At 48.6% G+C, this 15,247-nt stretch overlaps 1 protein-coding gene across 4 annotated transcripts in view; it reads left to right on the top strand.

Moving 5' to 3' along the window:
* The window catches only part of PRKCE (protein kinase C epsilon), a 603,195-nt gene that overhangs the window by 505,926 nt on the left and 82,022 nt on the right, over window positions 1-15,247 (top strand). The window contains exon 15 of one of the 4 annotated variants that reach the window (XM_082427722.1): window positions 319-3,593. The exons of 2 other annotated variants lie outside the window; for them this stretch is intronic. In XM_082427722.1, the coding sequence (XP_082283848.1) occupies window positions 319-465 (147 nt within the window). In that variant the 3' untranslated portion in view covers window positions 466-3,593. Of the gene's footprint in view, window positions 1-318; window positions 3,594-15,247 lie in introns of those variants that run through there. One more of the 4 variants, XM_082427723.1, reaches the window with a different exon arrangement.

Below are 15,247 nucleotides of genomic sequence, written 5' to 3'. Positions count from 1 at the left end.
CACACACACACACACACACGCACACACACACCCGACCCCACACACACAGTCTATGGGAATCCCACTTCCCTGCTTTTCCATCATACCTCTCACCCCGTCTTCCTTCTCACCTGGACTCATTCTTCCTCTCCAAGTCCTCCATCACCTCCCGGTCCTGGGGCCATTCATCGTTACCTCATTGGAACAGCTCGATGTCTGCTCTCAGTAGCTAGAGGTCTGCTTTGGCAAGAGGCTGGTCAGCGCGATGCCCACTCCCTGCGGGGGGCCCTGGGGAGGAAGGTCAGCCTGGAGTCAGTGCTTTCTCTTATCTTCCCACAGAAAACCAAAAGAGACGTCAATAATTTTGACCAAGACTTTACCCGGGAAGAGCCGGTACTCACGCTCGTGGACGAAGCGATTGTGAAGCAGATCAACCAGGAGGAATTCAAAGGCTTCTCCTACTTTGGTGAAGACCTGATGCCCTGAGAAGCCGCTCCAGGTGGAGTTTGGTGATGCTGCAAGCAGGGGCGCCAGGAAGATTCCTATTTTCCCGTCGGACGGTCTTGAACTACTTCTCCTCCCCGGAGCCCCAGTCCCTTGTCCACCCTCTATTTATTGCATTCCCTCGCCCCAGGCCAGCTCCTCCCTCTTCCCACCTGGTGACCAGAAGGCACTCTTGGTTCTTGTCTCACCAGTAATGCAGAATCGTGTGGCGTCAGCAGTTCACTGGACCCACTGCCGAGTCTGGTCTGTTGGCAAGCCTGGCTTCTTCACTCCACGGGGGCTTCTGGCAGGGAAGCAACTTCAGGTCTTTTACTGAAAAGAAAAGGAAAAAAAAAAAAAAAAAAAAAAGCTAACGAGACTCTGGCTCTGCTCGTGGACGCAGAGTCCTGACAACTCTTGCTTCTCATCCCTCCGGTCTCCCCGCCTGCCACCCTCTGCCATTCTATCCAGAAGAAGAGACTGGTGCTTCTTCAGCCCAAAGATGGGCGCCCTCAAGGCATGCCCAGGAAGGAGAGAGGCTGGGAGATGCCCGGGTTGGCTCCCTGTGTTGGTTTGCTCTGGAATGGCTAATTCTCGCTTGCTTTGGTTTTAGCTTTGGGGCATGCCAAAGTTGTGTAAGCATGTGTCTTGTGGAAGAAATCGCTCTCCGTAGAAGAAGAAATTTGATTTTGAACTCTGTTAACATTTGAAAAATAGATTATCAAATTTGCTTTCTAATTGGCCAAAAGATATAAATTCCAGTGTTAATACAGGTAGATATTAAAGGGCTAATAAATCATCGTCCAAGGTTTATGCTCTGAATGCTTTCGTGGCACGTGGGGCTCCGTGAATTGAGAGGAAAGGAAACTAGCAGTGCTCTATGTTATTCAAGTTCTGCCTGAACTCCAAGGCCACCGCAGAGATGGCCAAGGCCCTGGGGTCCTAGCAAAACTCGCCTCCCAAATTCTCTTTCCAGTTTCGTCCTAAGTCCCCAGCATCAACTCTATTTATTTTCTGCAGCAGTGTGTAATTTTTGCGCACTTCTACCAAATGGTAGTACTACTGTGTTGTGGTTTTTAAACATTAAACGTGTAAAGTTAAATATGAAATATCTGCTTTTGGAACAAGCAGAGTGAGGCTAAACGTGGGTTATGCAGAGGGTATCAGGAGATTGAAGAGCGACTTATTTGAAAACTGACAGGGTGGCAAGATGCGCTCGGAGTTTTGTTTCTGTGTGACATGCAATGGTAACTCATGTGGACACTATTTAATGGATGTGACATTACCTCCTGTAGATATGCTAACAGTGTTAACATTCTTTGATTTCCAAGGGTTCTCTGTGGCTTTGTGTACATGTTTCCTGGAGGTCGTTTGATTATCTATTTTACTGAACTGATTTAGCAGGGAATGGAATCCATTCCAACTGTTGCACGTGGATTTCCCAGCTGCCCCTAAATATATATACTTGTGAGTGGCAAAGTGGCACTAATGAAGCTTTTTGCCTTTTGTACATTTGAGATTTTTGTATATAGTGTTTGCTGCAAGGCCTGTGGAATTAATTCATTGAATTTAGAGGTATCAACTGCTGCATGTTCAGGCATATTATAAAACTTTAGTCTATGAAAGAATAATTATAATAATGTCCAGGTGCAATACTCTCTGAGTGTATTGGTTCAAGTTACCGAGAGATAAGGTGTGTTTCCTTCTTTCTTTTTTCTTCTCGGGGGGGAGGGGTGTTCTTTGTATTGTTGATTTCATTTTGGTTTATTTTAAAAGATGTAAACTCACATATAGTTCTCCTGCGCTCTGTTATGCCCTGATAGAGATGGGAAAGAGAAAGGAATGTTCTGGATGGTGGTTTCAAAGTTTTGACAGTGACTAGCTGGGGCCCATTAGCTGGTGTCCATATTTGTATCTGGCTGGTCACGTAGCCTTGGTTACTAGTGATGCCATTCAGTTCTCTTTTGTTTTGATTTTTTAAAAACTCAGGTGTAATTATTAACTGTTCTTATGATAATTTCAAATATTATGCTCTATCAATTTGTGTGTTTGGCATACCAGTGAAGAGATGAAGAACAGTAGATTAATTGATCTTCGGTAACTTGACATACTGGGGAGAGACTGTCTTCTGGAGTTGAGGACAAGCACAGAAACATCTTCATGGTGGCATCATCTCATTTTTTTAGGAAGACATGACAATACTGCCCATCTTACTCATGCATCACCACTGCTCTCTGTTTTCTCCTCTGCTTCCTTCACCCTGATGGACTTTGAAACACCAAGCAAACTCTAACTATAATGCCAACTGGCCTTGTCCAAGGTATTCCCATGTCAGCAGGGGTTGGGCCTTCCTAAAGGACAACTGGCATTTTTGTTGGGAAGTCAAACAATAATACATTCCACCAGGCAGCTCCAGGCAATCACTCAGCGGGTTGCCTGGCCCAGAGATGCCCCCTTCCAGCCCCCAAAGCTGGGCTCGCTGGGATGCCTCCTGTTTGGGGCTGGAGCTCATCAAGTTCTCACACAGGCAGATTCAAATCCCACGTAGTCTATAGAATAAGGCTTGTGTGTTCCGTGAGTAGTCATTGTTTCATTTCAGCTTTCACAAGAGTTTGGAAGCAGCCACACTGTTTCATTTCTGCCAGTTCTTTCTAATCTTTCCAGCTCGCTCACTCACTCTCTCTTTTTTTTTTTCTTTTAAGAAAAAAAAGGGGGGGACGGGAGTGCAAAAAAATGCCAAAAAAATATATGAAGGATAGCTGTTCTCCTGTGTTCTCTCATAATGGACTTTGTGAAGTGGAAACATTTTTTTTTTTTCCTCCAAAGGTGAAAAAGCAATGCATTCTTGCTTTAAAAAAAAAAAAAAAAGAAGGCTAAAAAATTACCTCTTTTTAAATTATGTGCAAAATAAGTCTGGCTAAATATAAAATGTATTCAATTTTAGGGATTTTTTTTTTTGTATTGTGATGCTTTATTTGTACATTTTTTCCCTTTCTGGATGTAATTTTAATCTCTTGCCATTCATTAGTGTTATTTCATTGTAAACATTATTGTGCCAAATGTACTGTATTCAAAAGGATGTGAATGTGTATTGTTTCAGAACCTAATAAATACAGTGACGTTAAATCTTATTTCTCAGTCCTGATGAACATTTTTATCTCCTTGGTGAGTGTCAAGGTGGCACTAATGAAGCTCACTGCCTTTTAGACATTAGGGATTCCAAATTCCCAAACCTAGACGTGGTTTCAGCTTTTCTCTTACCCTTTGAAGATGCACAAAGGATGCAAATGACCATATTGGCAATGCCCAATGCCCACCCCCGCCTGGCCTCTGTGTTTCGGGGACTGCCAGCCAGAGGCGCGGAGGGCGCCTGAGCGGACTGGATGTGGCTCTGGGCTGTCTGGGTGTGGAGCTGCCCTGGAGTGCCAGCAGTTGGGCAAGCAACACCAGGAGCACTTGGTTTTCATCTTTCTAGAGAAGCAAATGCTGGATCTCCTTGCAACCCATTCAAGCCTCTTCAGGACTCAGTTTCTGACCGGCTGCTCAGAACTTTAGGCCTTGGGAGTCCTAGAAACCCCTGCGAGGCTGGGAGCCCCTTGGAGGCTGGGCCTGGAGCGCAGGCTAGCCAGTGGGGCTCCATGCTTGGCTTGCACCCTCCCCGCCACTCAACCAGCGTTCATGGCCATCACAGTGACTCTGAGCTCTCCAGGTTCCTCCTTCACGCTGGGGCTCCTTTCTCACACTCCACTCATGTTGCACTGCCCCTGCTAGGCTCCTCCTCTTCTTTCTCCAGCGTAGAATTTTCAAGAATGTTTGAAACTCAAAAGGATGCTCTAGAGTACACCAGAAATTTCAAGTAACCGGAACTCCCTGTTTCTTAAGAGCTGTGGGCACGACTGCAGTTTTACGATTTGTCATCCTCAGGCCATCCTAAGGAGATGGACTAACTTATCACCCTTTCAGCCCTCACAATCACTTCAAAAGCCCTCCCATGACTTTGCTATATCATCCTGAAGGTACTCGCCTCTCAGTCCCCTCTCCCACCCCCACCAGCAACATCGCCTGCCTACCTGGAGATGTAAGCATGGACCTCCAGACCCACTCCAAGAAGAAGGTTGTATTTATCTATTTTTCTCCCTGATTCAGGCGGCTGTTTCTAAGTAAGTGACCATCCCAGGAGAAGCAAGCTTCCCACCAGTGTGTCTGAGTTTAAATAAAAAGAGAACTGAATTAAAAGATGCTGTTCTTAGGAGGTCAGAAGACATCTCCAAGCATTTCACTGAATGAAATATGACCAGTCTACACCTCCCTTGCCTAGTGGTCCAGAAGAGACAGCTCCAAAGTCCTGGAGATGAGGAAATCCATCCTCCCAAAATCTGTGTGCTCCACAAATCACACAGAAGCCATAAGAAAGGTCAGTTGCTGATCAAAGTCCCTGGTTTGGAACCTCTTCCCTCAATCCCAGCCATGTTCTGGGAGAGGAAGCCAAGCACTGCCATGCCTATTGCAGGAAAGCCATGGCCACTGGTCCCTGACAAGGGTTGTTAGGTGGCTCCGGAGCTACTTGAGGAAAGCCTGTCTGTGTGGCTTTGCCCCCGAACTGAGAAACGGCAGGTCTAACAGATTTCTTGCAGAGGGAATCTATGGGAAGATTGGTCCTTCTCTATTTCCTTGTACCTGAGTACAGTCCAGTGCTTGGATTACTAGGAGCCTGAAGATCTCCATGCAATAAAATTACTGAACCACAGAGCATGTGTCGTCACAATGCTTACGGTGGCAGAGAGATGGAGTGAAAAGAAAGCATAGAAGCCACATCATGAAGTCTGTTTTTCACTTTGAAGGTCTTTAGCCTAGACAATGATACAACTTGTGTGGTATGTCTTAAGCTAGACCTGAAGGATGATCACCTGTCCTAATCAGGAATACACCCTCCAGGGATGGACCACTGACTGAATAAATAGACAGTGTTTATTCAGAAGGTACTACAAGTGCTTCAGCTCTCTTAACTCCCATCACTCCTGGGGGTTTTGTTATTAGCATAAAGAATGCTAGAAAAGGATTCTTAAGGAAACCGGTAGCTTGTTAATTAGCATAAAGGATGTCAGAAAGGTGACATTAATGATGTTTGAGATTAGTAGATTGGCAAAGATATTTTAAGACAAATCTCCATATTAAAAAAAAAAAACAGGATATAAGAAATAGAGAGTCTTCAATTTCCCTAGTAATCAGGGAGATGCAAATTTAAATCAAACTGCAATACCACTTCACACCCACCAGAATGACTAAATCAAAAAGGCAGACTTATCAAGGTTTACTAAGGATGTGGAACAACCAGAACTTTCAGTGTCTCAGGTTTGGGTATAAAGTGGTACAACTACTTTGGAAAACTTTGGCAGTATCTACTAAAGCTAAATATGTATACCCTTGATGCAACAGAAAATTTATCCAGTGAATAAATGAATTTTGCGATGTTATACAATAGAACAGTAGGTAGACATGAGAATGAATGATTTACAGCTACACACAACATCATAGATGAACCTCACAGCACAGTATTGAGTTTAAGAAGCCAGGCACAGTACAGACTGTGTGATTCCATTTACATAAAATACAAAATAGACAATCCGTGCTGCTAGAAATCAGTCTAGTGGTTGCCCTTGGGGGAGGAGAGGCCATGACTAGGAGGGGGCGTGAAAGGGCTTCTGGAGAGCTGCTTTAGTTTTGTTTTCTGAACTGGCAAACAGGTATGTTTACTTTGTGATAAATCACTGAGCCGTCCCCTTACGATCTGCGCACTTTTCTGTGTATGTATTGTATGTCAGTAAAAAAGTTTCCCCCCCAAATCTAGAATGCCCTTGGTCTGTCACCCTTAGGGCTGGCACCCAGGCTGGATCTGTAAGCTGCCTGCGTCTCCCTGCTGTCCGGGAGGCATCTTGGTTGTCTTACTCCCATACACAGCCTGATCCTATGGCTGGAATAGAGTGGCATTTGCCTTGGGTGGACCTTTCCTGCGAGACACTATTGGAAACATCCAAACAGACAGCTGGAACTTCATGGAGCTTTCAGAGTGGCCCCAAGACTCTTCAGGGCCTGCTTGCTAATAAAATGTCTACATATCTCTGAATGTGGTCTGTGAGGTCATTAGGGGGCAGCTAGGCTTCCCCTTTGGCAGCTACTGAGATCTACCCCAAAGAGCCCAGGGTGTGCATCACAAAATTGGCTTAGGCAGTCCACAACAAGCAAGGTTTGGTTCCATTGCTTTCACCTTGGGCAGGTAACTACCTTTCTAAACCTGTTTCCACGTTTATAAAATGGTGATAACAAGACTGAATTTTCAAAGACCTGTTCTGAAATGTCAGTGAGATAAAAGTCTCCAAAGCGCTGTGCCTAGTACTGTTGCCTTTGCAGGAAAAAAAAAAAAACGGGGCTTGAGAGGATGGTCATGTCCCAGGTCTTGGATGAGCCCCTGGGATGGGCCACCAAGTAAGGGTCAAGAATTCAAGAGCGAGTCATAGTGGTAAGGTGAAAGCAGGTTTATTTAGAGAGATACACATTCCACAGACAGAATGTGGTCCGTCTCAGAAAGTGAGAGTGGCCCCGAAATATGGGGTTAGTTTTATGGGCTGGGTAATTTCATAGGCTAATGAGTGGGAGGATTATTCCAACTATTTTGGGGAAGGGAGTAGGGATTTCTAGGAACTGGGCCACTGCCCACTTTTTGCCTTTTATGGTCGGCCTCGGAACTGTCATGGCACCTGGGGGGTGTCATTTAGCATATGCTAATGCATTACAGTGAGCATGTAATGAGGCTCAAGGTCTGCAGGAAGTCGAACCTTCAGCCATCTTGGACCTACTTGATTCTAACCAGTTTATGTCGTGTCCTCAATGGCTTTGTGGTTCTTTTCAAGGTTGTGCCCTGATCCCTCCCCTCCTGTCTCATTGCTACTATTCCTCCTCCTCCCCACATCCTTCTCATCTTTCAGTGCCCTCTCACCACTGCCTCTTCCAGGAAGCCTACCTGGATAACGCAAACCTGACCCCTTTCTCTGGACTTCCCTGGCCTCATCTGCAGGGCTTTGTCCCTTGCGTCTGCCTTACGCTGCTCTTCTGTGTCAGGCCCGGTCTCGTCTCCTGCTGTAAGTTTGAGAGTGGGGACCTTGTCTTTGTAGTTTGTGCTCCCTTGCTGCCCCAGAGAGGGTCCTTCATGGCGTGGGGTGTGTCAGGTGGCCCAGGAGTGCTGAGGGGCAGGACGCTGGGATGATGAGGGGAACACAAGTCAGAGAGAAAAAAGAAAGGTGGCTCTTGTCTATACCAGGTCTCTCTTCCCAGGATGCAGGCTGTGCTCTGATCGAGAAGGGCAGTGCTGTAGTAACCCTCACATCATTTCTCAGCAGGGGATTGTCAAGGTCCCAGAATCCTTTAAAGTAGTGTGATGGTCTCTGCAGGTGGTACAATCTCTGAGAGGCCCAGCCCTCCTCTTGCGTAAAGACCCCCTTGCCTTTGTGTAGGATGGGGGAGTTCAGCTTTCACTGCCTACTCTTTCTCAGGGTCAGGTAGACACTGCCTGAGGGTTGAGATCAGACCAGCCTCAGTTCTAGGACCCAAATGCTGAGTAAACAATTGCAGACCTCACTGCTTCTCAGGCTTTCTGCACTTTGGAGCAGCTACCCTCTTTGGCTGTCGTGAGAGGCTCTGAAAGGGCCCTTTCTGGGCACCAATTGTAGATTTTCATCCTTCATGCTTCCTTCTTTAGGTTATTAATCATTTAAGTGTAACATGTATTATCTTCTTTGTTCCAGACATTGTGCTAAGTACTTCACGTAAGTCATCTATTTAAACCTCACAAAAAAGCACATGGAATAGATATTCTAGTTATCCCCATTATATAGATGAGGAAACTGAGGCTCAGAAATTATATAACTTATTTAGTCCTTACAACTCCAGGAAACTGTTGTATTATTATGCCCATTCTACAATAAAATCAGTTGCCCAAATTCTCAGACCCAGTAGAAGCTGTTTGGACAGGACATAGTATTTACACACAGGACAGATGACAGAACTATTCATTCACTCATTTATTCAATAAATTTATTCCACAAATGTTCATAAAGTTCCTACTACATGCCAGCCATTCATCTAGACATCACTAAACAGAAATCTGCATCCTTACAGAGCTTATGTGGGGGTGGGTTATTGACAGACAATAAGCAAGAAACATGACCATTAATGTGAATTATATAATGTGTTAGAAGATCCAGGCCACCCCTAAGATTTGAAGCAAAGGTACACATGGAGGTCCAGACCAGAGGGCTGAATATTTTTGGTTATAAATCAAGCTATTGTTAAATAAAATATGCTCTAGACTTGTCCCTTGACAAAGACACCATCCTAACAACGTGGAAGGCCAGGTGTGAATTTGGAGAGCAGGAGGAGAGTGGGAGGAGAGAACGAGGGGGGAGAGGGACTCGTAAAGGAGGAGAAAGACCCGGAGGGAGGAGTGGGCAGTGGCTCACTGCCCTGGCAACGTGAGTCCGTGACTCTGTGTCCCCAGCCGTGTCAGCCGCTCTAAGGAGGTCCCACTCCTGAAGACCCATCCTAGTCGGCACTGTTCACTAAGAGGCAACAGTAGTGACCCACAACGCAGCATATGCACTCAGAGCAAGTGGGGGACTGGGTAGTTCCCCCCCTTGTAGCCCTCCCATTTAGCCAAGGCCAATTCCTCCCCCGGAGCTCAGCCCCACCGTAGAGGTGGGATCAGAGGGCCTTTTTCTGGTCAATACCTCCTTCAAAATTGTGGTCCATGCTCATGTCCTTCTTTAAATGGCCCTGCTTTGCATTCCACCCATCGCAGCTGTGCTTGGGGGTGTTTAAACTGTCTCTCATGTGGATATTGGGGTGAGGTGAGGGCTCCTGGGTGATCTCTGGCAGGAGAAGAAGAACAGATAGAGTCCAGCCTGGTGAGGATAAATGCTGCCACAGGCAAGGGGGCTGGGGCTAAGCAGGAGAGTCTGTTCTCCCAAATCACCAAATCACTAGGCAACAGGCAGTTAAAGAAGCGAGGAGAGCGGGGTGATTGCTAGAGACCAGGATATGCCTGCAGGGGTAGAAGGGAGGGGAGGCAGGGGCCTGGGGAGGAGCCAACAGCAGCTGCTAGGAGAACTATTTTGGCAGAAGTGGAGCTGATTAGATTGCTTGGGAACAGATGTGCCCCTATTCTCTTGCCCGGGTACCCCTCTGCCCTCTGTGCTCCATTGGAGGGAAGGAGACTGGCTGCCGATGTGCCTTCCCTGGGCCAGCTGGGCACCATTCCACTGGGGAGGTGGTCATTATTAGGTCCCCCGTTTGGGAAGTGAGGGTTCTGAGGCACAGCAAAGTCAGGAAATTCTCCAAGCCATGCAGGCAGCCCCTGGCAGATCCAGGACGAAGCCTGTGATTTATATCTGCATCTAGCTGGGGCCAAAGACTTTGCTCTTCCCACTGGGCTCTTGGTCGTTGTCCCAACACGGGTCCTGCGTGCTTTTGGCTTCCCTCTTCTGAAGAAATTCCACCTCCTTGTGAAATGATACGATTGTTTGATGGCATTAGACTGTGTTGCTCTCTCTAAAGACTATGGACGTGAGCACTAAGGAAGGTGCGGCTGGGAAATCGGGCAGAGGCATGTGGGGACTCTTGTTACTCTCCTTTCCCACCCTTTTCCCTGTGCCACCTCCTAGCAGGGCCCTGAGAGCTGGTCCTCAAGCCCAGCAAAGCCTACATCCTCTACCCTCAGACACCCCTCCCACCACCAAAAAAAGAAACCATCCCTGTGGACTGTTCTAAGCAGGAAGCCGAGTTTTCAGTTCACTGGAAAACAGGAAATGCCTCCAAGGGTCTGAAGTCTTTTTAGTCCCTGCGCCCTCCATGCAGGGTCTGCATCCCAGGCCAGCTGCTGAGGATGACGCCCTAGAAGCAAGGTCATCCCAACCCCCAGCACCGACAGGGTGATCCTTGGTGCCACTCAAAAGCCCTCTCTACTGTTGGAGCCAGAGCTGACGTCATCCGCTGCTCAGGACACTGGACCTTCTGGACCAGGCAAGAGGGCTCGGGATTCCAGGGATGCAGCGCGAAGCACCACAGAGGCTCGTTAGCTTTGCAAGGAGCAGATTCTGACCATGGACGGAGCTCTCACCCCAGCCAAAGGCTGACCGCTGATCCCCGCCAGATGGATCTCTAAACCCTGTCAGAGACTGGCTGACCCCCAACAAAGCCTGACTTCCTAGCCCTCTCCTATAGTTGACTACCCCATCCTGGCCCTAGACTGACCCTCTAACCTTGACCTTGTCAGAAGCTAACCTTTAATACTAGCCACAGCAAAGCTTTCTAACCCTGGGCACAGACCAAACTCAAGTGCTTGCCAGCCTCCTCCTCCATTCACAGTCATCACTGAGCTTCTGTGGAGTTCCATGTGCTGCGAGCCCAGCACAGTCCTCAGTCCTACAGCCTGGGGGAGGAGGTGGGCCCCACACAAGCTTTAATCAGATTGTGAGCTGGGGGGAAGGGTAAGCAGAGGCTTGTCTGACACCCCGGCACTGTCTCCAACTTTGCTGGGTGACCTTGGGTTGGTCACATCACCTCCTGGGTCAGGGTCTTCTGCCTTCCTCTGCAGTGGGCTGGTGTGTCTAGATGGTGTCCAGGATTCCAGTCCTCAATGGCACATGCCAATGGTGGAAGCCTAGACCACCCTAAGCGTCTAGGATGTGAGGCATCATCACTAGGGTTGGTGTTACTCTTGCGAGTAGGAAAGCCAGACTCGGGAAGATATAGGCAATCAGGCACCTTCCCTTCCGCGTGGTAGATGAGGATTCACGGAATCCCTCCTCTGTTTGAACACTGGTTTCCTGCTTCCACTACAGACAGTGGGGCCCTGATTGGACACCATTGGTTCTTCTTCCTGCCTCAGCTTTTCCGTCTGTAAAACGAGTTGTGACACCAGCAGTTTGGGAACTTTGGAGGCAAACAGAGGGGCCTGTATGAACATGTGGTGATTCAGACAGAAGACTTTTCACTGACTGGAAAGCAAAGATTCTGGCTGTCTTTGTGTTAACCTAAATGTTAGAGGAAATAGGATGATTTATGATTAAGATCACCCAGGGCCTGGCACTGATTTGATTTCCCCAAAGGGCACTGGGATGAGGGTGGGCAGAGTGTGGATGGCTGTGGAGGGAACAGACTATTACCTAAAACCTTGTCCCCACCTGCCATCATATCTCGCATGCACCGCCCACTGCCTGAAAGTCTACTGTTATGAAGAAGTAGCAACGTCAAGAACAGGCACTATGTGCACATCACCTGCATATCACCTGTCACTGGCCTACGTCCTTTACCAGCACTCTTCCTTGCATCGGCTGAGAGCAGGACCCTGAAAGAAGAGCAGATACTGACTGGGAAAATCCACCGGAGCAGCTGAAGATAGATAGGTCTAGAGTAGCAGTGCTCCAAGTGAGGTCTGAGGACTCCTGGGGGTCTCTAAGATTTTTTTCAGGGAATGCGTTAGTTATCTCTTGCTGTGTCATAAACTACCCCCAAAACTCAGCAGCTTAAAACAACAAACATTTATCACCTCACAGTATCTCACAGTAAGTCAGGACTTAGCTGGATGCCTCCCCTCGGGGTCTCTCACAGGCTGCCGTCAAGGTGACGGCTGGGGCTGCAGTCTCATCTGACTCACCTCGGGGAGCATTGGCTTCCAAGCTCAAGGCTGTGGTTGTTGGCAAGATTCAGTGAGGAGCTTCCTCACTTGGGGCCTCGGTTCCTCACTGGATTTTGGCCAGAGGCCTCTCTCTGTCCCTTGTCAGGTGGGTCTTCCCATCCTACAGCTTGGAACATGGCAGCTGACTTCTGTCTGAGCAAGGGAGCAAGAGAGGGCCCCCTCTAGACGGAAGCCACAGTCTCTCTGGGACGTAATCTTCAGAGTGTCATGCCATCACTTTTGCCATACCACTTGTACCACTCACTTCCTTGGAGTGAGTCATCAGACCCAGCCTACACCCAAGGGGAGGGGATTACAAAGGGTATGAAGATCAGGCAGTGGGGAACCCTGGGAGACACTTTACAGGCTGCCTGACACAGGGCATCTGCGGGAGTCTTTCTTTCCAGCTACCTACCTCTGGGATACTTGACTTTCTTCCCATGCTTCAACCAAAACACATAAGAGATTTCATGCAGAAGCACATATAAGAATGCAGCTGTCCTGTATTAAGCTCACAGTAAAGAAGCTTGTACAAATAGAAAACAATGCCACTGTAGTGGTAGATATAACCCACATGAATAAAAGCTCGTTGGGGTCCTCATAGTTCTTAAGAGCATAAAAAGGACTTGAGATCAAAAGTTTGAGAACTACAGGTCTGGAAAGACAGAGCTAGGATCCTGCCCAAGGAGGGCCGCCCTGGGTGGGGAGGGGATGGAGGACACACTGTGAGAAGCCTTTCAGCCAAACGCCATCAGAGGCCTGGCTGCCTGGGAAAGGGGTGGTTAAAAAAGAGCAAGTGAGAGGAAGGGCCTACCGTCTAACTTTCACTTTCTTTACTGTTCTGCACGCAATGCATCTCTGAGCGTCTGCCCTTTCTGCGTCTGTGTGCAGAGATAGGTTCCCCATGCACAAACATTAGCTGGCGTGAGCACGTGTGCACAGGTGGATCTGCACGAGCACGTGTAAAAGTTGTCGTGTGCGTGCCCATACCTGTGTGCGTGTGCCTGTTTAAGCAGGGGTGTGCCTGGGGCCCCTGGGGGTGGGCAGGGCCTGGCCAGCAGGCCCAGGGACACCCTGCGAAAGGAGAAGGGGCAGTAGAGGGTTGGGTGGCACGATCACCACCACCGTGGCTGTGTGTCCCTGTAACGCCCTCTGCCCTCAGCCTCTGCTTTCAGCACGACTCTCAAATATTATCATCTTCTATGGGAACTTCCTGATCAGCTTCCTGTTGTTCTTGGACTTTTCTTTTTTAGTTAGTTTTTTTTTTTTAAGTTGTAATTCTTTAATCTGCCTTTTTATTTTGCCTTGGGAGGCACTGTGGTCCCCAGCTACCTCTGAGAGGGGGAGAAAATAACCTGCCAGGGCAGGCCAGGTGCTTGGCTGGAGTTAAAAGTGCCCAGGAGTTGGGACTGGGGAATCAGCTCCTCTTTCCATCAAGATAAACTAATCCTTCTAAACCCCCAGCTGATTTTGTAGATGTTCAGAGTGAGGGGCGGTGGGAGGGAAAGAGGCCTGAAGGGGAGTGGAATCGGCATCCCCAAAATTTGTGTCTTGGGCACCAGGATCATGTTGAGCTGATTATTTTGAGAAACAGAGACATGGGAGAAGTTGTAAAAACAGAGTAGAAGTTACTCTTTGGTAGGGAAATGTATAGGAAATCTCCCTTTGCGAGGGTGTCCACTCTCAGTACTCAGAAGAGAGCCTTTACCAGAGAGAGATTTTCCCACCTGAGAAACTGCAAAGCAGGGCAAACTTAGTTTTCCTTACATTTCCCCTCTCACCTTCCCAGGTTGCCTCCTCCCCCCAAAAAGCCCCAGGCCCCTGTCCCTTTCCTTAGCTCAGGATGGTATATAAGCCTCAACTGTCCGTGCCGTGAGTCTCCTATGTTTGTGGGGCTCCTGTGCGTAGGTACCAGTATAATTAAAGTGTTTTCTTCTCCTGTTAATCTGTCTTACGTCAGTGTCATTCCTAGACCAGTCACAGAAACCTGAAGGGTAGAAGGGAGAATGTTCCCGCCCCTGCAGCCTCGGGGCAGACTTCTCTGGGGGTCAGGGAGGGCCCGGCTAGGGCAGTGCCCCAGGTTTGCAGGGCCCAGTGATTCAGCACTTCTGCCCTCCGCCCGCCTTTCCTGCCACCTCTGAAGCGGCAGAAGGGAGTGCAGCTAGCAAAGAATTCAGACAGCGGCTAGGCCCGGCCTCACCTCTAGGCGGCCCCCTCCCCCAAACGGAGGGGCCTCTGCACAGACTTGCCTGTGCCCTTGCTGGCCCTCTGCTCAAGCCCTTCATTTCCCAGCCACCCGCCACTGAATCAGAGTCTTCTTTCAAGTTGCCTTCAAAAGGCCTTTGGGAAGCCTTCCCTGGCACTCCCAGGCCAAGGGGAGAGCTTTGTCCACAATGCCCCCTCCCCTGGGACCCCTCCTCAGGACTCCCATCACCTGCCCCAGTAGCCAGTCCAGGGGTCGAACCATCCTTGTTCTGACCCTCTGGATTTCCTGTGTGCACCAGTGGGTCTCCATTTGCCTGTGGGCCCTCCCCGGGCCTGCTTCTCCAGCGCAGTCCCCTGGGTTCTGAGCCTATTCCTTTTTTCTCCCCACTTTTCCTCTAGATGCTCCCGAGGGTGGGTCCCAGTCTGGTTTTCTCGCTGTTACTTGCCTGGGCTGTGAGCTGGCACAATTGGTCCTGACTAAGGATTTGTTTTTCTTGTTGTTTACTCTCCCAGTGCGTTGATTCAACAAACTCACCCATATTCAACTGGTAATAGCTGATGTGCTCCCCCCAACCCCCAACAAAGAGATGACCATTTTAGCTGGAGATAAAACCTAACCCAAAGGAATAAATCTGAGTGTGGACTTCCAGGCACCTTGGAGGAGATGGGGGATGGCTTCCTCTTCCACCCCTGCTTAAGGCTGAGGCCAGCTGCAGGAGATCAAAGCCAGATCACTCCACTTTTCTTGCCTGCCTAGAAAGGGAAACCAGTCTCCCCCACCTGCCCGAGAGGCCCCCCTGTAAATGGGAAGTGGCATTGTCGTTTCCAAGTATCATTCAAGTAAAAATGTGG

Source organism: Balaenoptera physalus, assembly GCF_965194825.1.
Source record: "Balaenoptera physalus genome assembly, chromosome: 15".
In the NCBI taxonomy this organism is placed as follows: Eukaryota; Metazoa; Chordata; class Mammalia; order Artiodactyla; family Balaenopteridae; genus Balaenoptera; species Balaenoptera physalus.
This window is presented reverse-complemented; position numbering and strand designations above follow the sequence as displayed.